We start from the raw sequence: 25,912 nt of genomic DNA, 5'->3' as shown, positions 1-25,912 counted from the left end.
AGATGGATTGAAGAACTAAATGTGAAAGATAAACTCTAAAGCAAATAGAATAATATATTTGTGATTTTGGAGTAGGAAGGACTTAAAACTTCCAAAGCACAAAGCATAAGCAGAAAGTTATTTAGTCGTCTATTTAAAAATTAAAGATTTTAAGTGATAACATATACAAAGTTACCAGATTACTGACAGTCGGGAAAATTTATTTGCAATGTCAATGCCATAAGAGGTTAATATCTGACTATACAAAATACCACAAGTAAATATCTAGGATATATAAGCAAATCTGCAAGTAAAAGATAGGCCTATTTGGAAAATGGCCTTATTAAAATAGATCTGTGGGACCTTGGTTTCCTCATTCACTCATTCTATAAATATTTAGTGAGTGCCTATCACATATAGGCATAGTACTAGATCCTGGGGATACAGCAGACAAAATTCTCTGCCCTCATGGAATTTAAATACTCCACAATATTCTGTCCTACTAATAGAGAAAAGAAATTAGTTTCTACTAGGTGAATCTTCCTTTTAAATTACAATCATGTCATTTTAAAGTTGGAAGAATTTTAGGGTGCATTTCTTCTAAATCTATATCTTTGCATGACAATAAGCAACTTCCCACACAGGTTTGACAGGCATGAACAGCTGACACTTGGCCCAGAGGTTAGGTGGGTCCAGAATGCCTAAGAGTAAATTATGTGTCTTCCTCTACAACCTGTGTGTGACATTTGGCAACCTCTCAGAGTTTCAGTTTCTTTAGTAGTAAAACGGCACTAATGAAGAGACTTGCCATGAAGCGGTACAAAGATTTAACGCGATATTATAAAACACAATAGCATCTGGCACGTGATAAAAACTCAGTGTTGGCTATTTTTACTTCTATATTTTGATTTTGATATTGTGATTCCAGAAACTATTATTTTCCTACACACCATATTTCAAAATTCATATAGTAACACCTTAATCAGGCAGTTAAATTTTTCTTTAAATAATAATCAGAAAAGGAAGTCATATGCTTTCACTAAGACTGTACCCTAGTGGTATATGAAATATGCCTCATGGATTAACTCTTAATCCTAGTATGTGAAACCTGAACTCAGGGTTGTAGGGCTTGAAGGGATGTGGGAGACCATTTTGCTAGTCCCAGCCTTTTTGATGCAGAAGGACTCAAAAGCTGAAGGAAGCAAGTGCCCTTCCCCAAGTAGGACCAGAGCATTGCTTTTGTAAAGATTATGATTAGAAAAGACTATTATGTTTAGGAAATCAAGGTTGTGATTAGGGAAGATTAGTGTCACCAGCTGACTTTGTCAGATGGCTGTGAATTGGGGACATGAATGATCTCACTTAGAGACCTGGACTAGGAGGATTTATGGTTATTCTCCATATGAAGAACTTGCGAGACTTCAGTTGATTGTCACCGTTTGGTTCGGTAGGTGGAGCCAGTCTTCTTCATTAGAATAGGTAAACAGATTCAAACCAATTATAAATGGAAAACAAATATGTGCCTTCTGTCACTGAGGGCTGCAGAAAGCGGTGACTGGCTGGAGAACTTGGGTGCAGTGACAAGAAGAGTTGGAGCATGAGTTCCAAGTCAAAATCCATAGGGATCATCGGAGCTCCTTTCTCCAAGGGACAGGTACGTACAAGCTTGGCTTTGAATAACCGAAATTTATTAGAAAGTTTCAGACTTAAAAATTAATAAGGTATTATTGTCTGTTAGTTAAGTCCCCTGATACAAGCTGGCCGCTAAATAGTATATATTTTAAAGTTGTCTCACCTTTTTATAACATTGTATAATTATGGTCACAAAACCATTTATTCTTGTGGCTCTTAATCTCTGCCACAGCCAATTTTATTTGAATCTACAATTTTTTCCCTCATATTTTTAAAGAAAAAAATATTTTCATTTGAATGGAAATGGACTATTTCTGCATTGTAGCTCCTCGTTTAGGTTTTTATGTTCTCGTTGCTTTTGGTGCTACTGTGTATATGTAGAGAGAAAGAATTTGAAGAAAACTCATTTATTTAGTTATGTAATTAATGCTTAGAAAAATCTCCTAGATTGGCAGCAATATTCAGAATTCTTTTAATTTGTTAACCTATATATTATTGCTTTATGCAACTTTGTGAATGATTAATATTATTTGAGGGCTTTAATGAGTGTAGAAAAATATTTATTCATGGACTAAGTAAAATCCTTCATGCGCCTCTCTTTAAGGGAGGAAAAAAGAAAAATGAAAGAAAGAAAATCTATAAGTTGGCAATGGTGAAAAGACTAATAGATTTATGAAACTCTCGGATTGCCAACACAAGCCAGCAACATTGAAATATGCAGTCTTGTTTTCTGCCTGGGCACACTCATTCTGGTAGACATAATGAAATTACAGACACAGACTTTGGCATGCATCGGTGCATAAAGAGGAAAAAGAAAAAAGAAACAAAAACAAAAGCAAACAAGACCAAGTGTACATTGAGGTCCCACACCTCCACGGCTGATGTTTTTAAATGGAGTCTTTTTCAGGTTTCTCAGAACTTTCTCTTTGTCCACTTAGTTTTGAACTCTTGCTTTGCACTCTGACCTTATGTTGCAAAACCAAATGGGAAAGGTCAGAGGAGAGAGACCCTAACTGCATGTGGACTGTCAATAAATTGCACTTCACTTCCCCTGGAAAGCTTTCAAAGGTCTCGCCCAGAACCAGGGACATTTCTGCTGACACAGAAGTGTTTCTTTTAATGATAGGTTACTTGCGAAATCCACAATATGCTCACTTATTCTTAGGACAGGTTCTAACAAAGATAGAACTGAAATAACTGACATAAAAGAAGAAAAGGAGGGAGGGAAACAGAAATGAAGGAAAGGAAAAAAAGGAAAGAAAGAAGGAAACATCATGAATATGCTCTGGCCCCTACACCTCAGTAGAAGGCCTTATGCCGATAATAACAGCCTTCTGGGGGTAATATTTTGAAATATAGCCTGATGCATTTTCTGTTCTCAGTAACTCTTTTTTGCCTCCCTACAGCTCTTCATTAAAACATGGCCCTATGAGAATGAAGCTTATTGTCTCACAATAGTGAGACAGAGAGAGAGAGACAGAGGAGAGAGAGAGAGAGAGAGAGAGACAGAGACAGAGACAGAGACAGAGACATGGGGGCGGGGGGAGAGAGAGATTTTCCTACAGTAAGCCATAGCATAGAGGAAAAAAAAAAAATGGCCAACATATAACATCTGTCCTCACCTAAGGGAGGTAAAAGCTTGGCAAACAAACAAACCAGAGAATTAGAGGGCAGACGACTAGAAGATTGAGTCTGAGAAAGGACTCCAGACCCTGTTTCACCTCCTTGTTAGGCAGTGTGAGGTAGGAGCGAGACGGTGGCAAAAAATAAGGTAGATATTATGTTTATTTTACAGTTAACTAAGGCTCAAAGAGGTTTGGTAATCTGCTCAAAGTCACACAGCCTTGACTGTGTGATTCTAGCCAGGATTGTTTGATCCCAAAGCCTGTGTCCCTGACCTGCACTGATGCCTCTTTAGACTCACAGTGGATCTTACACTTGTGGCCAGTTAGGAATTGGGGCCCAGCTTCAAAGTCAGTAGCGCTAACAAGTGATTTACAAAGTGGGCCGAATAACTAGGCAATGAGAAAAAACTAGTCATGAGAAGCAGTTTGACTCAAACAAAAAGAATGCTAAAAAGTGTCCCTCTGGGAAATTTAATGACTGTGTTAAAGCAAATACAGTGTCAACTAAGGGGTCTATAAGATTCATTCTAAAGTTTAAAAGGGAGAGGGGAAAAAAGGCCAGGGAGTTTTATAAATTGACAGTTTTTAAGTATCCACTAAATGCCAGCACTACACTACAAAATACAGTCCCACAAATATAAAGAACCGTGGACCGAAATGTGATAATGGAGAAAAAGTGAAAAACACAAAAACAAAGGCAAAATTTGAGCCAAGCAGCATCTACTGGGATTTAAAGGAGGAGAGAATGTCTGCTTGATGGGGATGGGCAGGTCATGCAAAAGGGAATGAAGTAAAGCAGTGAAATGTGTCGGGTGAGCATGTGGGGTCCCTTGCTGGCAGAGACAGGAATTTGACATCAAGGATTTTCCTGGCAGCCATCTGCTTATTGGAATTGGGAAGAAATATTTGTTTGGTTTGGTGCCACCGCCCAGTCTTAGGGATAGACACACATTTCTTTTCGCACCTCTTCTCATCTGACAACACAAAATAATTTTGTATCTAAAAACCTTGCTGGAAAGTAGAGTCAGAGAGATCATGTTAGCTTCCCCGATGTAAACACAAGGGTAGAATTCTCGTCAACTGTACTTATTAAGCAGATCAGAATTTGAAATACTAGGTTGATCTTTGTGGTTTCGGCTCCCCGGTGATGACTTTCCCCCTTGCCTGCTTTCTCCCCAAGCACTACTGTGATGATCTGCATTTAGGTCTCTCTCATGTCATTTTTTTTAAAAAAAATGCTTTTACCCAAGTTGTTCCCCTGGTTTGCAAAGTTTCTCCATCAACCCATTCATTTTCCTGAACTCGAGTTGCAACACTCAGCTGAAATGTCACCTGCTCCACCTGAAACTCTGTCCCTGGCAGTTAGCAGAGTCCTTTTTTTGTTATGACATCTTGTATCTCCTCTGACGCAAATCTCCAAGTACTCTAACTGGGGGTAAATATGCAATCCCCTATGAGCTTGTAAGTTACTCAAAGACAGAAACCCTCTCCTTTGATTTCTTGTATCCTCATCTATCAGAGTGCTTTTGCACAAAAAACTGTTCGCTGTGTTGGTAACAGAACAATGGGAAGGGATGCAGGTTTTGGCATCCCAAGAAATTGTACAAGATTCAAAGGCTCTGCCACTGTTAGCTGCAGGCCTGTAGGAAAATTATATAACTTTTCTTATTCTAGTTCCCTACTGACATAAGAGTAATCCAATCTACCTTGCTGTGACGATTAAGTGAGATAATCTATACTCCTAGCTTTGTAGGAACTCCAAAAATGATAGTTACTATTCAACTGATTAAATAACGAAAGTTTCCTATTGGGGCATCTGATGATCAAGTTAGTGTCTGAATTACTTTATTGTTTTAATTGTCCAGCCACGAGGTGGAGTGGAAGAAGGCCCTACAGTATTGAGAAAGGCTGGCCTGCTCGAGAAACTTAAAGAACAAGGTAAAATTTCAGTTGAAAGATGATCAGCCTTATTTTCTTCCCACTCTGAAGGAAGGAGCAGGCTCTTGCTAAAATGAGATGTGTCTGGAATGACATCTTGTACCACAGAATTACGGCACTGGCTATAGTCTTCCTATTTTTTTTTTTTTTTTAAAGCAGCATATGTGGAGAATGCTCAATAAATATTGTTTATTTACTCAAGATTTTGTCTTTCCAGCCAGGCTATCGAATAAGAGAATCTGTGTGTGCAAGAACTGGGGCTGGGGTGTGTGGAAGGGGAGTGGGGGGTTGATAATGAAAGGCAAGGGGGAACAGGAAGTATGCTACCACAAGAGGACCCCTATTCGTAAGAGGAAATGAAACAGTAATGATATGTGTGTGCATACACATATACATAAATATATACGAGCTTGCAAATAAAAAAAATGATATGTACTTTAAAAGTATAGGCTAAAGTAAATGTCATCTTTCTGTACAAAACCCTGATGTGTCGGTGAGAATACGGATCAAGTGAAATCCTCAGATATTTCTGATGAGAATGCATAATGATACAGCTACTTTGAAAAGCAGTTTGGCAGAATTTTTTTAAAAATAAACATACATTTACTTTTTTACCCAGCAAATCTATTCCTAGGTACTTACCCAAGAGAAGTGAAAACATATGTCCACACAAAGCCATGTTTGTACTTGGAAGTTTGTTTGTAGCAACATTACCTATAATAGCCTCAAAGTGGAAACAACAAAATGCCCAACAACCTGACAATGGACAAATAAAAAGTAGCACATCCATACCATGGGATGCGTTGACTACTTTGATTGCAAGGGGCATGAAGGAACTTTGCAGGGAAATAGAAATGATCTAAATCTTGTTATGATGGTTGAAAGACTGTAGATATTTCTAAAACTCACTGACCAGTACACTTAAAATGAATACATTTTAGTAAATAAGAATTATACCTCATAAAGCTAACAACAACAACAACAAAAAGAGACCTCAGTAGAGAATAGAAGACCTGAATAAATGCACTGGACTAGTCTCTCAGTTAACAAGTATCGTTGGGTCACATTTTATATCAGGTTAAATCTCTTGAAGGTTTTACTGAATCACGGATACACAGACAAGAATAAATACAATACACAATGACTAGTTAGTTCAGAACACTGAACTGAGCTCCTATCAGTTTTATGTGGAGCTCTGTACCTTGAAGCCTAATACAGGGCCCTTTTAGGAAGTGCACTCAAGTCTTTAGGAATTTTGGGTTACCTTATTTTAAAAGTATTAGGCACCAGGGTAACAACATATTCTTATTTAATTCTGACAATACTACCATGAGGCAGGTACAAAGGACAGAGCATGGAGCCAAACTGCTTCAGCAGGTGACAGATTGAGTTGAAACCAAGGATTGTTAATAGAGAGTCAAGAAATTTAGAAAATATTGGTGTATTTTCTTCGGGGCATGCATAAATAGATAGATAGATAGATAGATAGATAGATAGATAGATAGATAGATAGATAGATAGATAGATAGATAGATAGATAGCATGCATAAATAGATAGATAGATAGATAGATAGATAGATAGATAGATAGATAGATAGATAGATAGATAAATAAATAGATAGATATAGATAAATAGATAAATAAATAGACAAATAAATAAAATGTTATTTTTTAAAAACTACTTCTTTATTACAAATGCAAAACATGTTTATTGTAGAAAAGTAGAAAGCACATAGAAGAGACAGACAGCCACTACCCATTAAGCCCAAACCAGGTTATCCCTGTTGTATCTACCAGCCTAACTGGATGGATTCAAGAAGTACTGAGATCCCAGTGCGCAGCAGGCACCGGTGTGCGGCACGGGTGAGATATCAGGCAAAGCAGACGTGGTTTCTACCTTCGCAACTTATACAGTCCTGATAGACTTTTTGTATCCTTATACTTTAGAACACCTATTTCGTAAATTTAATATCGTCCTGCACAGACTGTTTTGTGATCTTTATTTAGTAACCTGCAACATTTAATTTTAATTACAGAGTGTGATGTAAAAGATTATGGGGACCTGCCCTTTGCTGATGTCCCTAATGACAGCCCCTTTCAAATCGTGAAGAATCCACGGTCTGTGGGGAAGGCGAACGAGCAGCTGGCTGGTGTGGTGGCAGAAGTGAAGAGGAATGGAAGGACCAGCCTGGTACTGGGTGGAGACCACAGGTCTTGTGCAGTGATGATCTCTATGGGAATCTGACACAAATGACATAGAGGAAGTATAACCAAAACCATGGGAAGAGAGAAATATGGAGGGGAAAATTTATACGGATTTTTCTGCCTTAAAATTTTTTCATGGGCTACTACTTTATTTTAGAAACATAGACTTAACTATTTGAAATCTTTATTACAGCAGAAAATATATAAAATATGAATGAATTTCAGTAAAACAGCCGGCACAGGCTTACATTTCTAAATAAATAAGCACTGAGGAAATTCTCAGTCAGCTGATTGTACCTGATTACTGATAATAGGCACAACCCATGTAGGTCAACATTTAAAAGTGTTTTCCATTATAAAAGTAATAATCATTACAATTTTCGAAATACACACATATAAAAGAAAAAAACAAAAAACAAAACAGTGGTAATTGTAGTTCTCTAACCATTTCAACCAGAATTGAAAATCTGGCTTATTTCTTTCCTGCTACATTTTTTACCTTGTACGATTTTGTTTAACAATTTTATGTGTTAGCCTATGATTTGCCCTTAATCTATAGTACAATTTCCTTGTTACTTTATGATATATATAAGCTTTTACTGTTGCATATTTTTTCATTAAGGTATTATATCACTATATATATCCATATTGCCAGATATTAAGGTTATTTTCAAATTTTCACTATTACAAATAATGTGGCAAAGATAAATTTTGTGCATGAACCTTTTTAATGTTTACTCTCAAGGTCCCCAAATACATTACCAAAGGAATTATGATTAGATCGGGAAGTATAAACATGACGATGGCTCTTAATGCGAGAGTCAAATACTTCAGCCCCCTCAGTTTTTCCCTCTAGAGCTGAACTGTGACAAAACTGCAAGTATGAAACTGGGGCTCACTCTCTATTTTAAGTGGAAAATTTTTTTAATGGAAATTTTAAGAGTGGTGAAAAAGATAAGAAAATTAAAGGGAAAACAAACATCAAGCTGAATAAAAAATACCTGAACATCCAGGCATGATTTCTCTCATTCTGAGAACTGAAAGGTTCATGATTCTCTGAGTGACACTTGAAACATTTGTGAGTGGGACAATACAGGCATTGTGTATAAAAAATCCTAATCTTCTAACTTTTGTGTTGGATATTACTCAGCTGTTCCATTTAGGCAAACTTTCTAAAGCTTGGAGTGTTTAAGATGAACTCTGAGGGTTCTGGACCTGGCTAAGAGCGGGTGTCTAAGTGTGCAGCAGGAGAGTAGAAAGTACAAAGAGAGGATCTGAGCATTGAACAGTGAGCGAGCACCGGGATACGGCTGGCCGGAGTGGGTGTAACGGCTTCTGAGTGATGCTCCCCAATTGTAAAGCATTGGATTTTAAGAAAAATAGGACTCTGTCATAATTCACTTGGGAGAATTAAATATTTACTGAGATGAGAGTGCAGAAAATAAGCCTGCTTTAACTCTGAAAATGGAATAGTGTCCCATTCTAAGGAACTGCTTGCGGGGCTGGTGTTTTTATGCAAATTTAATTTTTGGTGAAACTATAATTTGCAATTTTGTTAGAAGGTGGTTTCTAAAAAAATTTACACATTTTTTAGTAATGCTTTGATGTGAATATAACTTGTTAGTAAGTATTAAGTGTAAGTAAGCTCTACTTTCTCTATGGTTATAATTATTTGGTTGGCATCTTCAATTTAAAAACCTACGAGAAAAATTAGCCACTTTGACGAAGAAAAATCAAGCAAAGCATTGAGTGAGTTAATATGATGTATGTAATAATATTGCAAACCTGATGTTCACACACACTTTTTCCTCTATAGTTTGGCGATTGGAAGCATCTCTGGCCATGCCAAAGTCCACCCAGATCTCTGTGTCATTTGGGTGGATGCTCACACCGATATCAACACTCCACTGACAACCACAAGTGGGAACTTGCATGGACAACCTGTGTCTTTCCTCCTGAAGGAACTGAAGGGAAAGGTAAAGGCTACTTGGTATTCTATTACAAAATAATAAACTTTAGCAGAAGTTCAGGAGGTGGCAGAACCTTTATGCCATCTTATTCTAGGTAAAATATCAAGTTGTTTTCTCGTAGCCAATAAGCAAAGGTTTGGTGGATAAATGTGGTGAGGCTCTATACTTCTACCTTCCTTGATAGTTTGCAAACTGACTTTATATATATCTTCCTTTTTGATTCTTAAACTGCCTTTTATAGTTTGTGGCAGAGGGTAATCCTTTATAAGCAAGTTAGCAGAGAGAGGTTCAAGGGTTAACCAACTTGCCCAAGCCAAGAGCCAGAAATAGCCTCCTAATGCCACCCTCTTTCTGCTACATGCCACGCAGTCTCTCATTCTTGCCAAGTGTCCCCTCCGCATCATAAGGCCTTTTCAAAAACGGAGTTTTTAAATGTGGATTACTATGGTTTGTTATTTAATCTCTTTATTGTGAGAAGCACATATCTAAATCATATGAGAAAGAACTACCTCCTTGTTCCCTAGTAACCTCTTTTCTCAAAGAAGGTAAAATTCTAGATGAAGATTTAACATTGTGGTTCATAATTTTTATTGACATGCTATATCAATAAAACAATTTTTATTGATACAACTATAGTTTATTGGTCTTTATAATGGTACTTGGGAATTCAACACTCTTATGTTAAATGCCCAGAAATAACATTTTCTGAATTGATGACCAAGTGATAGGTTTATACACTTGCAAAATGTGTATAAGCCAAGTCTGGCTCCAAGACATTTGAAGATCAACCAAAGGCTTGGTCAAAAATTTCCCTCAGTCACTCTGCACCATCTTCTGGATTCAGTCCGTACTGAGAAAGAGAAGTAAAGAAGGAATGGAAATAATGGAAGCACACTGATTCCTTTACAGAAGAGTTCTGGGAAAGCAGGGCACGGAGCAGTAAACACTGCCGGAAATGGTGCAGAGAGCAGTAAACAGTGACAAATGATTCAGATTTGGTCTGGGCCCAGGGTGAGGCTGGATAAGGCTGAAGCAACCAAGGATACCACAAGGCAACCAAGGATACCACATTCTCTTCTAAATTCTGTATTGTCTTTTAATGATTTCCCCACATTTTATGTTCTAAATATAAGGACTATGCAATCCAGTAAGTGTCCTTAAGTTTCAGTGTAAGATTTGCTCGAGAAGCATATCCATAACCGAATGGAAACATTACAATTTTAGATTCCTGATGTACCAGGATTCTCCTGGGTGACTCCCTGCATATCTGCCAAAGATATTGTGTACATTGGCCTGAGAGACGTGGACCCTGGGGAACAGTAAGTTTATTCCTTGATGCAATTTATCTTCATTTTTGTCCTTTTGAGTGCTAGGTGCACTGACCAAACCAATAAGAAAAAATTATTTTAAGCACCAAGTCTATATATCTACATCTACATATAGTTTATATTATACACACACACATACACACACACAAATACATATGTACATACATATATACATATATATGTATTCAGATTTTTATCTTAGTTGACTTATTAAAATATACTGATATATACATACAGTTCACAGAACTTAAATATTTTATGTACCTTATCACACTGACCTTTTCTTTAAAAGGAAACAATGTATAAAGTCAGCCTCCTTATTAATTGTAGATTATCTTAATATCTCTACTTTCATAGCTACATTTTGAAAACTCTGGGTATTAAATACTTTTCAATGACTCAAGTGGATAAACTGGGAATTGGCAAGGTGATGGAAGAAGCACTCAGCTATCTACTAGGAAGGTATGATACGTGTATGTGTGTCCAACATAAATATTATTAAAAGAAGTTGCTATTGACACTAATCAATGTAAGTTATTAATAAAGCCTTTACGTAAAATCATGAAACTTCAGTAGGTTGTTACTTTTTATAAAATGGTAAAAACTATATTTACTAAATATTAAATCACAACTTTAAACTAAATTCCTTTCTCACCTCTTAAAAGAAAGAAAAGGCCAATTCATTTGAGCTTCGATGTTGATGGACTGGACCCATCTTTCACACCAGCTACTGGCACACCAGTCCTCGGAGGTCTGTCTTACAGAGAAGGTCTCTACATTACAGAAGAAATTTACAAAACAGGTAGGTATAAATCTGAGTGACTAAAGAAATAAGCATACACATGGCCAATATATATTTATACCCCAATATAAAAATCAAGCCCCAACTGACACTTCCAGAATGACTACCACATGATGCAATAACTAAAGTGGTTTCAATTGGTCACCATCTCTTTACACTCCTGGATAATATTTCAAAAATAGTGAATTTAAAATGTGAACTATTTAACAAATTTTGTTATTGACATTTGTTGTTGTAGGGCTACTGTCAGGATTAGATATAATGGAAGTGAACCCATCTCTGGGGAAGACAGCAGAAGAAGTAACTCGAACAGTCAACACTGCAGTAGCGATAACCCTGGCTTGTTTTGGAGCTGCTAGAGAGGGTAATCACAAGCCTATGGACTACCTTAACCCACCTAAGTAAATGTGGAAACATTACATAAAAATTTCACAGCTAATGATATAATTAGCAAATTTAATAATTTACTTAAACTTAGACAGTTATCCTCTTAAAGATTTAGTGTTTCAGAAAAATGTTTTGCCTTAGTAAATATTAGTGCAATTAACATAAACTGTATCAATTCCCTTTTGGTGTGAAACTCAAGATTTGGAAATTTAAATTTTTTGTAAAATTAAAAGGCTTATATTTCCCACTTTGGTGGAAGACTTATCCTTAGAGAGAGACGTATACATTAATTCCCAAATAAAAATTTGCTGGCAGTAAAAATTATATAAACTCCCACACATAGAGTGGTATTCCTGATATCAAGAGATAAAACTACCCCACTTGAAAAGGGACCATACTTCCATGTTGTTCAAAAGATGTGATTTTTATAATAAACTCTTTATAATAATATTCTATCATGTCTACATGTTTCTAAATATATGCAAAACACACACACACACACACACACACACGCACACACATACATCCTGCTTAAAACTATTAAAAGAATTTTAAAAGCCAGTGAAATCATCATCCCTCAAACACTGTAAGACCTTGGTGAAACTAAATGCTCTGGCTCTGGTTTCTTCATCTGTAAAATGAGTAATCGCAAAGCGTGGGCAATCTCCAAGCTCATTAATGTTAGATGACCACATTTTACTTTTTCTAAACATCAAACATGATATTGTTTGTATTTGAAGCATGACTACCTTTTCAGAGGCAGAAGAAATCAAACTGCGCTGTTTCTAAAATCTGCTAATTCAGATAGGGATGTTACATAAATTATCTGTGATTTCCAAATACCCTACCCTTCACTCATTGCAATTACATATGACTCCTTAGCTGAAATCTTTAAACATCCTAAAAAACTCATGTTGGCCCTGGAATATAGTAAGGAGAGTAGAAAAAATAAACAAGTAAACTATAATCAAGACCAGGGAGCAAGTTCTCCTCCTCAACTTATAGAGAACACGAGTGAACTCTGTAATGAAGTTGGTTCCATGATTCATACTGTTGTTACTGTAACAGTCATATATGTCAGAGCCTCTACTATGTGATTTTTCACATGCAGCCCAGAACTTTAAACCTAACTGTTGACACTACAGACTTTGTAAGATAAATATTTTACTGAATTACTTTTAGATAAGAGCAATTATGCTGGATCTTGCTTTAAGTATTTTGTCCAATACAGCAACCACATGTGGTTCTCTAAATTAATTAAAGCTTAGAAAAATTTAAAATTCAGTTTCACATTTCAAGTGCTCAATATACACATGTAGCTACTAACTTCTGTATTGAATGGCACAGACACAGAATATTTCCATCACTGCAGAAAGTCCTCTTGGACAGAGTCACTTAAAGTTACTATTAATTTTCAAAAAACAAAAACAAAAACAAAAAACAAAAAAAAACACCCAAAACTTTCAGGGTATAATAAAGGTAATAAAGGCATCCCTCCCAGTACATTCTATACTCAAAGCTTCTGTCTTCTATTAATGTCTCTGATTAATAATAATTCTTTTAAGAGCCTATTTGGGAAAAACCATATTCCTATTATTTTTTAAGCTAGAGAGAAAAACAGAATTTTTAATAAATTAATTGGATTGTATGTCCTTGAGAAAGTGATACTGATTATCATTTCTTTTATTCTATTTGTATAATATACTAGTATCATAATTATTCCCATTCTAGGATCTCAAAGCAATATATTTTTTGAGGTGGCAAGACAATATTAAGACTATGTTAAGAGTAATATGTGAATTCATTTCTAGCATAAAATTTCTGGAGAATTTAAACAATATTATTAGCCTAGAATAATTACTATACCATTATATAAACCATAAGCTGGACTTGCATGGCAAATAAAGATTTAGTGATTATGATAATATGAACCATGAAGAAGATAAAGGTCTAGGAAGAATGTATTTAGAAATAAAAATTTGAAGTATAGTTGGTTAAACTTCACTAATTAAAGAAAAATTAGTAAGTCTTAATTCCTAGGTCAATGTTAGTCGTCGACTATACTCTACAACCCATAGAAGCAGCCCAGTTCTCTGTTGTAACCCAGCCAGCACACTGCCTGGCACACAGCAGACGCTCATTCAAACTGAGTAACCAACTAGATAGTTTATTCATTCAACAGATTTTACTAATTATTTTACAAGTCTTTTACAATCTTAATGCCATTTCCCCCCAAAATTAACATTATGTGTCTCAAAATCTAATAAACCTTAAAGAACCAAAATGTACACAGTATTTAAAAAATAAATACTTAAACATTGTAAGATTATAAAAATTCAAAGAATCAGATCAGCTGCTAGGTGAGTTGGAACCTGGAAAACAATTTATTTTTAAAAACAGATTAGAGAATCACCATTTAAGTATTTTGTTAAGTTTATGCATTTCCAGCTATGGCATTTACTTACATGATTCCAACTCATTTTACACACTAAGTTCAAGTCCCAAGCAAAGAGAAAAAACGTGCTAATCTATCTCAATAGAAACATTAGCTCATTTACTTGGAAATCTACGATAAAAATTTTAAGCCATTTAAAAATATAAAACTGTGTTTGCTTCTGCAATGCAATGAAATCTACGGTTCTTTACTTGACAAAAATCTCTTATCCCAAAGAGACAACAAAAGAGATTTATGTATAAAAGGATTTGTAGCAACCACTCTACATGTGTGGTGCCTTTAAAACAATGTATTTCAAGACGGACTAAGTCATTAATAATAAAAAATAAAAACGAAACCAATGGCTAGAATAAAAAAGACTGAGAATATCTAATAAATCATTTGATCACAGATATCTCCATGTTCCAAGGCAGCTCTAATAAATTCTTACGGATATGAACAACATGTAGCTCACTTGATCTCTTAGAGACAAGTATAGATAGGGAGATGAGAGTTATGAGGTCTCAACAGATTCACCATTTGAATCAAAATAAAACAATCTGAACTTCATTGCTTCTACTACTTCACTTTGTAGTATAATCATGTTCAGATTTAATAGATTTGAGTCCACTTTCAAAAACAAATGTGTTTCCATTTTCACCACAGTACACCCTGACTTCACTGAGTTACTGGTAAAGACACTGGCACCTGATTAGACTGAGGTGCTGGAGACCCACTATTAATGGCTTGTGCAGGCACTGTAGAGGGTTCCATCTTGCTAATGTGTGTGATGAATCGAAGACGAAGTTTTAAAGCTGGTTTTAAATTACAGATAATCTTCTCTACCTAAGAAATAAAAAACACATTAAAAATATTTTAACTAGAGAACTTTAATTTCCCGCTTTTAAAAGAAGTGATTTACACTTATCCTGAGACAATAAACTAGGGAGTAGGGTAGATGAGAAGTTTCTCTATGTTTTGTGTTTTAACAAAAGCAGATACAATTATTTCTCTCTCATATGAGGAAAAACATGTGTTCTCTCACACACATTTATATATGTGTGTGTGCATGTGCATTATCTATATCTATCTATCTATCTATCTATCTATCTATCTATGCATGTACTTATAAAAATATACCCATTTACCTAGCTAGCCAGTCATCCCACTGCCCAAAGCTCATACAGTTTACACTGGAAATATTACACATGCAACAAGTGATCATCTTTTTAAAATGCCATCTTCACAGAAACACGAAGCATGGAGCACAATTATATTTTGAAGTTCTTTGAATAATGTATGACTGTAACATCTATCTATAAAGCTAATATTTTTTGGTCTTGATTTATACTTGGAATTCAAACTAAATAATATCAGATCTACCCTTACTGTGGGACCTCCTTCACTCATAATACACCTGTCTGGTCTTTTTAGTAGCCATACCAGACTGTTTCTTCCTAACGAGATTAGTGTTAATCAACTCCCCTAGATCTTTTTCAGATGTCTTGTTGCAAATATCAAGGGAGAAAAGTGTGAGAAATTATAACATAAGTATTTACTTTTAATACTATATCCAAAATAATATGCTCATGTAGCCTCAAAAGGTCTGATATCGATCATTTCCCCTTAAAAGAAAAAAAAATTAACACTCACTCACCCAAAAAAATCTATCACCATATGTTCAAGTTTTCTAAACTAAACATTATTAAAAAATAATTAAGGTTAACTTACTTGCTCTTTTACACTATCCCCAGTAAACATATACTTCATATGATACAGGAAGTCACAGATGGGATCCATGTAATTTAAGTGGGCACTGCACTGGTCTACATTCAGCAACATGTCGTAAAATGCCACACCGATCTATTAAACAAATAACATAAAATTATGTAAATGGTCAAAATGGTTCAATAATTGGGCACGATGCAGCTGGACTCCATTCCAAGACTGGCACAGAAGGATAACATATTTATTGAAGAAGTGTTGCTGATCGTACATTATCTATGCACTTGGGAGACACATGTCCTGCATTTGTAATGGAATCAATGGTGCTACAAAATGTCCCCAACAGGGTTTAAATGCAATTTCTACCTATAACTTAGTAATTTCTACCTATAACTTAGTAATTTCTTTTAAAATTAAGAGATAGACGATCTCTTTTCATGAAACCATCTCTCAATTTCTGGGAAAACTGCAATCTCAGCGATACTTTAGACTGTACCTTCTTAGTTCTTTTTGGTGGCTCATTCTTTACGATTCTATTCTTGGCTCATTTTCTCTGTGCTCTTGTTATAGGTGATTAACTTCATCTATTCCCATGATTTTAATTAATTCATCTGTACTATAGTAGAGGTTCTCAAATGCATTTCTCTATCCTTTACCTTCTTTTCAACCTTGATGATGGGTATTTCCCCCTGCATCTCTAATTCAACACATGCCATATCAAATTCATTATAAATTCACGGGCACACTGAGTCCTCTAAAATCTCTCTCAGGTCCTGCTAAATTGATTTCACTACCAATGGTTATCATACACAATTTGAAAAATACTGGGGGAAAAAAAAACTAAATAGATCTTTAGAATTTAATTTTATCACAGAAAACCCAGATTATATTTTTACCTCTATCATACACCGAGTTCTCTCTTGTTGAAATCTTTGTAAAAATGGTCCCACAAGATGATATACATACAGCAACTGGAATTCAGTTTTCACTATAGGAAGAAGTACTTCAGTAAGAAACCTAAAATTTGAAGATAAAAATTTCTGTGACTTGAAGTCAGTTGAATTGTTTGAATTTTGCTAACATAGCCTACCCAAGTATTTGCAAAACTTGTGATAATTTTTTTTAAATTCCTTTTAATTTTGGTAACATTTCTAATTAATCTCACGTCTCTCACTAGTTGCTATTTTCATTTGATTACTGAAATTCAGATTTAAAAGTCCTTTTAAAAGTAAAATTACTGAATGAGAAGTGAATTATTTGAAATAAAATAACCCATCTAATGTAAATGCCATTCTCAAGAAATCTGAATCTAATTAATGCCGATTTTATAGTCAAGATAAATAATCAGAAAAGAGGTTAATATCAGTTACTTCAAAAGGCAACTTTTGAACTATATTCTGGAAAAAGCATACAGTTGACTAAGCCTCCTTAAAATGTAATGGAAAAGTAGATACCAGATTATTACTTGCACAAATTAATTTTTCAAACAATTCTGAAATAAAAAAGGCTTTCTGATTATCTAGAAATTCTACTTAACTCTTCTTTTGCAAGTTGTTCTACTGAATGAGATATATAACATGTGTAAATGAAATTAAAAAAACAAAACAAAAACGAAATTAAAAAGTCAAATTTCTTTACAAAATCATAATACCTACTTGGGAATGAGAGAAAGTTGCCCAATGCTAGAATGGTGCCACACAGCATGCGCCAGAGCTAATGTATAGCTACAACTCATCTCGGAGTAGGACTGATGACAAGCAGTGAAATCAAAGAGGCGGAATGGATAGCCAACCCACTCTGTTTCAGATGTCAAGCTTGGACTGCTGATCACACTCACAATTTGATCATGAAGAACAATCCAATATGGCTCCTTTAAAACCAGAGGAAAGCCCAATGAAAAAGAGTACTTATCCAGTATCTCACCCACTATCCAATATCACGTTCCCAAGCCTAAAATAATAGCACTTTCTCATTCTTTAATGTTTTTTACTTATCTAGCTTGTGTCTTTGCGTACTAGAAATTTTAAAATCAAAACTGGATTGCTTCATAAGAAGTCAATATTGGGGAGAAGTGCCTGTGAGTTAGAGGGTTCTACACATGCATATGTCCTGTTCACTTAGTACCGGATATTTACTATACAGTATATCTACTTTAACAATTCTTACTATATAGACAATACTGGTACATATATATAACTCAGAAATAAATATATATATTTTGGAGATGTATAAGGAAGAAGTGATTCACAGTGGTGCATAATCAACAAGTCTGGGGAGCATAAGGCTAGACAATATTATTGACATTCAAAGATATCACAACAGAAAACTGTGTGGTGCTGATTAGACACATGTGGAGGTCACAGAAGAAAGACTTCACATGAGCAGAGAAATCAAGAAGGGTTCACTGAGAAAGCAGGCCTAAACTGGCAATGAATGAGTAGGCTTTGGAGAAGCTAACAGAAGAAAGAAGGGTTCTGGTTTAGCGTCTTACATATCAGAAGTACCTGAAACACATCTCAACAAGCATTATTTGCACAAGCAAAGGCTCTAGATAATAACATATTAAGTGGTCAAAAGTAGATCAGATTAAATGTAAAAACGAAGGTTGGATGGCTAAGGTAGGACCAATGGATATAGGAACCCAAAAGTCAGGTAGATTTAATTAGATTTGATGCAGAAGGCAAACAAAAAAGTCACTGTAGACTTCTGAAACAATAATAACATGAAAACTTAAAAAACATGAAATGCTTCATTAACTGCATGATGTCCTTGTACAAGGGCATCATATTCTTTCAGCTGACAGGGAACAGCTACATTCCATTACTACATACAAACCACAATTCAACTCACTGGTAGGGCAGTGATGATCAATCCAATTGCATTCATCCATGCTGTAATGTTCTCTCTTGGCACTAAAGGCTGACTATAAGTGAGAAAAAAAGAATAAAAATGTGAAATTACAAAAACATTTTATACGGTTGAAAATGGACCTTATTTTGAGAACATATATAATTTGGGGGCTAACAACTGACCTACTCCAACAAAACTACCAATAGATTTTTATTGAGTAAAAATATAATATACATACACACACAAAAATAAGGCTTTTTTGGGGGGGTTGTTTCCTTTAACAAATGGGTTGAAAGATTATTTCTGCTTATTTATATTTTTTCTTCTCTAATCATTAACCCTTACTTCACATTTGCCTCTAGGAAAGGAATCTTAAAAGATTGTCTTTAGTGAAAAGTTAACATTATTCCTAAATTAAATGCCAAACAGCTAATAAAGGAAAAAACTCAGGTCTTTTGACCCTGTCCAGGGCTCATTCCATTACACCTATATCACAAGAATAAGATCTGGAGCCAAAAGACAGTTACTATCTAATGTTTATCAGCTTTGGGACAATAGACTGTCTAAAAGCTCCAAATAAAATATCATTCTCTTTACAAATAAACAATGAATCCTACTGCACTCAACAGTATACATACCTTTTCAAGACGACATTGAGAAGAGCATTCCCAACTTCCTTGCCTGAAACAGCCAAGGCCATGAGCTCAACACAAGTAACATGCAGTGCATGGGCAGCTGGGTTAGGAAACTCATTGAATCTCCAGTCACAGTTTGGGAATGGACCCGGAGATTTGCCAGCCATAGGTGCAGATGATTAAAGCAATAACTATTTGATTATTTTGAGGTGAATGCTCATATTTGTATAATGCTTTATAGTTTTCAAAATGTTTCACATGTAAACATTTCATCTGATAATCAATTTATCTGATTATGAATCCTCAAGAAGTGATTTACCAGAGAGATTAAGAGGCAAATAATTCAAAACAAATACGAATAAGTTTGACGTGGCTGAAATGTATTGATAGCAACCATGTGACTAACCATAAGGTATAAATAGTTGGTCTTATATAGGTGGGCTCTTATAACTGATATGATAGCTATAGATATGATACCTATAGCAACCAAAGTATTCCTAGGCTTTATCTACCTATTTCTTTTAATAGTTATAGGGAAATTAATAGGAAAATTACTTTATAAGTAATTATTTTACTTCAGGAAACAAATTCCTTTGTGTAGGAAAATAAATCATGCCTATTAATGTAAAATTGCTCTACTTAGTAAATAGTGGCATGGTGTATAGACAAATTAAGTACAGTGTGCTGATAACACATGAAATCAAAATAAAGAAATAAAAATACCAATATGGCAGCTTTTTCACTAAAATGGAGAAAGTTTTATTACCTATTAATATTTTTAAAAACATTCAAAGATTTATTTAAAGCAACAAAATTCTGTTTTCTAGTAGCAAAGAGATGCATGTACTATAATACATAGTACATTTATTTAGAAATAGTATTGTTTTCTTTGAAACAAATCTTATAAGGTCTATTTTTAAATAGAAATTTTAATGGAGTAAATTTCTGCCTATGTGGCATGATACTGTTATTTTAAAATTTCAAAATCTTTACAGAAGTAAAATTAAAAATGATCTTTAAAAAACCTGAAGTTTTGGAATATGTAAAAATATTACCTTGAAAAGACAATATAGTCTACGTTCTCAGAAATCGACATACAGTTATTTCTGAAGAATCTGGAAAATCACAATAAAAAGGATATTATCGACCAGTCTGCCAATCAGTCTGCAATAGTAGGAGTCATCTGGGACCCAAGGATTGTCCTCTCGAGCATTCATAGCGCACTTCAGGTAAGTGTCACTTAGACACCAGCCCTGTGGTCGATTATCCTTGAGCGAGCCAATGATTGCATGGACAAGTTTTCGTTTGAGATACGCGCGTTCTCTCAGGTGCATTTCATAATAGTGCAGAGTATTATACAAATAAGTCACTGGACGATCTGCCAAGAAGAAAATAGGTCACCTAATGTTCATCTGGTTACTGACAACTGTGAAAAACGAATCTTGTTTTCATTGATGACCAAAAACCAACTCAGAGGATTATGAAACTACTTCACATGCTGGGCAATTGCAGACAATAAAAATTTTAATTTTAGGACAAGGTAGAAGGCTTCTAATAATTTAACATCTTGTATTTAAGGATATTCATTATACTCTGAGGTAGCAATATTGTGGAAATTTATCCTGAAAAATAACACATATGCAGAGAATATCACTGTAGCCCTGTTTATACTAGCAAAAGATTAGAACAGCCTAAATGGTCAAAAACAGGAGACTGGTTAAGTAAATTATCACATGTATGAGACAGATTTTTATGTACTGATACAAAATAATCAACCCTAATACATTATAAAGGTAGAAAAAACAAGGTGCAGAACGATGTGTATATATTAGTGGGAAAAAAACACCCAGAATATCTAAGGAAGGATACACAAGAAGCTGGTAACAGTGGTTGCCCCAGAGAAAGAAACTGGCTAGCTGGAGGACAGGGATAAGACCAACTACTGTTCACTGCACACTCTTCTGTACCATGTGCACTCATCACCTAATCCAAACAAAAAATGTTTTTAAAGGAATGCTCACTTGAACATAATAGCTAATCTGAAGTGCTAAAACACAATTCAGACTTCTTCATGGGAGGACGACATCTTAGATCAAGGACTAAGAAAAACTGCCCCTGAGATATATATACTTTGTCCCTAAAGTGACTGCTCTCATACTTCCACGCTTCTGTCACTGACTCTACCATTCACCAGTACCAGGCTTAAAACTTTATAGAGTTGACTTTGATTTCTTTCTTTTGATATTCTCCCCAAAACCAGTCAACCAAGTCCTATTCCTTCTTCCTTGACTATCTGTCTCCTCTTTCTCATTTCCAATATCATGATACTTGTTTAGATACTAATCATACAACCTGAACCTTTTGACGTAAGTCACTGAAATGGCTTCCTCCTTCCAAGGCATGCTGCCAACTACAACTGGATTTATATAAAATAAATGCTTTCCATTTACGCTTTCCATGCCATGACCTTACTCAATAACTTCTGGTTGACTCGATTATCTGCAGGTTATAAAATTAAAACTTCTCAGTATGGCACTGAAGGTGATCTACTGTCAGGTACAATATAAGAATGTTCAATTAGCCCAACAAGGCAATTATTTTCAAACTATCTTGTTTTTAATATCTTCATAATTTTCCCAAAGGATTCCTTCTGCCTAATATGTTCTCTTCTCCTTTCTGTTTATACAAACCACATACATCACAGTTCAAATACTATCCATCCAAGAAGCCGGCCAAGACCCAATTAGTTCACAGTAACATCAGTCTGTTGTGAATGCATACTTTTCTCCTCCTATACTTATCTGGCGATTAATCACACACTGTGTAAAACGAGGCATCTCTTGTCAATCACTGTTTTTTTTTTTTTTTTGCTACTTAATACATTTGCTATGATTATTCATATTTTTATGTCGTCTATTTTATACTTCATGGTATCATTGCATAGCGTTTACCCTCAAAACATTTTTATTAAAAAAAATTAAAATAAAACCTTTAGAACCTCTATTACCCATATAGTCATGCCCAGCCTACTTTTGCTTATAGAGCTATTAGATGGAATTAAAATTTGAAAAAACTCACCATGAAATTTATATAAGCCTCCTAGGTGATCTAGTAGAGTCTCCAGTGATTTGGATACTGGAAGCAACTCTAAAAATCTGTGGATTACTATATCAAATACTGGAAGGAATCGAAGACACACATTTCCAAAATAGATGGGCAGATAGGGTGACTGGATCTGCACAGGAGGATCAACCTGCTCTGCCAGGCCCTCAAAATACAGCTTCTCTGGATATTTCTGTGGAAATGAGGAAATTGTGAATGTTTAGAGCATCTTTTAAAAAATTGTTATTCTCTTTTTAAAAAAGCTAAATAAACTTGCCATTTTTAAAGGAATACGAAACCATGTTTGCTCTTACAACGCAGTGAAATCTAGAGTCTTTTACTTAACAAAAATATCTTATCCCAAAGATACACCGAAAGAGATTCATGTATAGAAGGATCTGTAATAACTCTTTTCATTTTATATTGTAAGTACCCATGTCTACTAACACTGCAGTTTTACTTTATTCTTAACTTCAGAGATATTCTAGAACCTTGAAGAAGTTTAAAGAACTAACTTACTTCCATACAGACCATAGAGAAGACAATAGAAACAAAGAGAAAACAGCCAAACCTATTAGCCAAACACTGGAGTATGGCTAAAAAGGATTAACTAAAGCACTAATTTGAATTAGTACCTTGTGATAATTCATGTGCTTGGTGTGCCAGTCGTTCTGTAGCCAGTGCTCTGGGGAATTTTCCTTCACAAAGTCACTTACTCGGTTTCTAAAATCATTTGGTTTGAGTAACAGCAACTGAATTATGAAATAACAAACCTGGGCTTCATTTCCTTCATGACTACGCATGGCCTTTGGAGAACAACGGAAAAATTATATGAAAATGCCCAATCTGTGCAAAAGCATGGCTCTGCCACTTGACAGTCTAAATCTGAATACAGTAAAATCTTACTATATCTCTATTTTATCCTTTTCTTTTATTGATCTATAGATTTACATTTTTTCCCCTAGTAGATTACAACTATCTTTATATTTATATCTATGCTCCACAGCTAAGAGGTTAATGTTAACCAACTAAGCCACCTCAAATATCATCACCATAGCATTATCTGGCCTGGTTCAGTGTTTTTTTTTTTAAATTTTACTGAAATAGATATTAAAGTCAGGAGAAAAAACCATTTGGGGAATACCGGGTAGTTATAAGAAACATTCGGTTATGACTGTGGCTACTAAATTGTACAGAAACGGTTATTAGCACTGTAAAAGAATGCAGTGACTTTTTACAACTTCCTGCCTCTAGTGGGAGATTTTGAGAATCAACTCAGTGTCAAACTGCTTGTACTTTTAGAGCATCACAAGTCTAGGACCATGTCTGTCTTACTCTATACTTTCCATGCATGGAACGTAGTAGACATTCAATATATAGTCATTAAATGAATGAATAAAAAAATTGGGAAATCTCTAGTTCTTTAGGGAAGTGATAGCAATGCTTGATATAGTATAAATTTATCATCTTTAGAAGCAAAATAGAGTATATCAGCACAAAATCCATCAGTCACACACCCTGACCCAAAAGGGAAAGAAAAGCTTTGAAACTTATTCTTAAGTAAGCATATTCTTACCAGGCAGAGAATTAATCTGTCCAGTGTAACGATGTTGTACTTCCATACCATATCATTAAGAATTTCAATGCATTTGTTGAGTTGCTGACCTCCAGCTGATGTAGAGAACTCATATACCAAGAAATCTGCAAATGTTCTCACATGGGCTACTAAGGCCCTGGCTCCAATTCTTTCTAAAACTCTGGAAAGCAGAGAGTGAAAAATACACTAATGTATGGTAATAACGGTTGGACAAATGGAATGCAGATCTAGGTTTTTGGCTTACCTATAGCCAATCTGATTAATATGATCTGTGTCCAAGAGCATTTTCCAGAGAAGACAAAGGAAGAGAGGAGGAGAGCCTTGCATAGAAAAGTGGGTAATTATGTCATTTTCATTGGTCATTGACTTCCACTTCCGATACTCCTCCTCCACATTTTTTTTCAGATTAAAACGACTTTCCTGAGGTACATTATTTTGTTGGAAGAATGCCTAAAAGGAAGACCAGAAGTTTATTTAAATGGTTGTAGGAAAAAGAGCATTGGCTATAGAGTCAAGAAACCAGTTCTAGGCTTGACTGTGACATTAATAAACTCTTGGTGACCTCAAACGAAACAGTAATCAAGGCTCGAATTTTATCTATAGTGGGGAAATATGCAGGTTTGACTAGATTATCACTAAGATTCCTTTCCTATATGTCCTAAGCAGAAATTCCAAGCAAGCCTGAATTCAGTTTCTTCAATCATGATACTTCTGCTCACCTCTGATTAAAAAAAAAAAAAAAATTACGTGCCCTTTGGTTATATATTTTATAAGGAAATATAAAAGGAAAATTTATTGTATTAGCCCAATGGTTCTAAGAATATGGTCCCCAAACCAGCAATATCAGCATCATCTGGAACCTGAAAGAAATGCAAATTCTTGGGCCCCATCCCAGACCTATTGAATCAACAGCTCTGCAGTTGGGGCCCAGCCATCCTTATCTAGATAAATCCTCCAGGAGATTCTGATAAGTTTGAGAACTAATGCTCTAGCCCTAAAAGAAGTTAGAGAAAACAGATGTTTATTATGTCTAAAATTGTCTCTGAAAGTAGAAGACATCTGAGGTTTATCTTTCTCCAGATTGTAAAGACTGAGCTTATAGGTTTTTTCTGTGTGATTTTTTAATCCACTCGAGAGTAGCACATGTGCCTTTTGTGAAGCTCCAATAAATTGTATTTCTCCCATTTCAGTTCTATGAGAGAAAGAATTTCTCAAGTAATGTACTAATTCTCAGATTTTGAAAGTGTTAACTAATAAGATGAAATCATAATAATTAAAATATCCAGTCTTAGAATAGGACAAAGAAAATCTCAAGATTTTGGAATGACAATGACATATTTTTTTAAATAAAACTAATTTTCTATGGCTGTCACCAAAATTAACTCTCTAGAATAACACTATAAATGGGAAGAATGATTTCATATATATTCAATATGTAACTGAAGACTAAATTACCTGTAGTGGGCCTGGAAAACAGCTAAGAGTGTGTGAAGCCCAATTATGAGGAGTAAAACTCATGATGGTCTGAAGTATGTCTTTACACCAAGTTCCCTGAATTGAATCAGAGCCTGTAAAAAAATCTAAACATAACAAAAAGATGTAATCCAGATACAAATGATCATATTCACAATTCATAAAAAGATCATAAAGAAAGTCAGAAACCATCATGTATAATCAGAGAATTTCACTGCAGTGCATTTACT

The 25,912-nt window shown here is 35.1% G+C and overlaps 2 protein-coding genes across 4 annotated transcripts in view; one reads left to right on the top strand and one right to left on the bottom strand.

Annotated features, from left to right (window-relative positions):
* The first annotated feature begins 1,019 nt into the window (after positions 1-1,019).
* ARG1 (arginase 1) lies at positions 1,020-13,874 on the top strand. Its single transcript, XM_011358703.2, has 9 exons — positions 1,020-1,633; positions 5,102-5,174; positions 5,745-5,756; positions 7,199-7,385; positions 9,196-9,355; positions 10,574-10,668; positions 11,035-11,139; positions 11,343-11,479; positions 11,718-13,874. The coding sequence occupies exons 1-9, from the start codon at positions 1,577-1,579 to the stop codon at positions 11,882-11,884; spliced, it is 993 nt and encodes a 330-aa protein (XP_011357005.1). The 5' UTR covers positions 1,020-1,576; the 3' UTR covers positions 11,885-13,874.
* Positions 13,875-14,017: 143 nt separating this feature from the next.
* MED23 (mediator complex subunit 23) overlaps positions 14,018-25,912 on the bottom strand; it is a 38,130-nt gene continuing 26,235 nt past the window's right edge. The window contains exons 19-30 of one of the 3 annotated variants that reach the window (XM_023529807.1): positions 25,665-25,789; positions 24,454-24,659; positions 24,189-24,369; positions 23,248-23,418; positions 22,589-22,805; positions 20,652-20,888; positions 19,514-19,679; positions 18,876-18,948; positions 17,681-17,895; positions 16,922-17,042; positions 16,032-16,163; positions 14,018-15,146 (exon numbers count right to left, since the gene is read on the bottom strand). In XM_023529807.1, coding sequence (XP_023385575.1) covers positions 14,979-15,146; positions 16,032-16,163; positions 16,922-17,042; positions 17,681-17,895; positions 18,876-18,948; positions 19,514-19,679; positions 20,652-20,888; positions 22,589-22,805; positions 23,248-23,418; positions 24,189-24,369; positions 24,454-24,659; positions 25,665-25,789 — 2,012 coding nt within the window. In that variant the 3' untranslated portion in view covers positions 14,018-14,978. The remainder of the gene's footprint in view (positions 15,147-16,031; positions 16,164-16,921; positions 17,043-17,680; positions 17,896-18,875; positions 18,949-19,513; positions 19,680-20,651; positions 20,889-22,588; positions 22,806-23,247; positions 23,419-24,188; positions 24,370-24,453; positions 24,660-25,664; positions 25,790-25,912) is intronic. The other 2 variants (XM_011358702.2, XM_023529809.1) reach the window with 2 other exon arrangements.

This window comes from Pteropus vampyrus, unplaced genomic scaffold (assembly GCF_000151845.1).
Source record: "Pteropus vampyrus isolate Shadow unplaced genomic scaffold, Pvam_2.0 Scaffold43, whole genome shotgun sequence".
Lineage (NCBI taxonomy): Eukaryota > Metazoa > Chordata > Mammalia > Chiroptera > Pteropodidae > Pteropus > Pteropus vampyrus.
The sequence above is the reverse complement of the archived record's forward strand: the minus strand, read 5'-3'. Positions and strand labels throughout refer to the sequence as shown.

Coding starts and splice junctions, on each gene's coding strand:
- ARG1 (XM_011358703.2), top strand. CDS start 1,577: ATGAGTTCCAAGTCAAAATCCATAGGGATCATCGGAGCTCCTTTCTCC. Junction 1,634..5,101: donor CTCCTTTCTCCAAGGGACAG/GTACGTACAAGC, acceptor TTAATTGTCCAG/CCACGAGGTGGAGTGGAAGA. Junction 10,669..11,034: donor GACGTGGACCCTGGGGAACA/GTAAGTTTATTC, acceptor CTACTTTCATAG/CTACATTTTGAAAACTCTGG.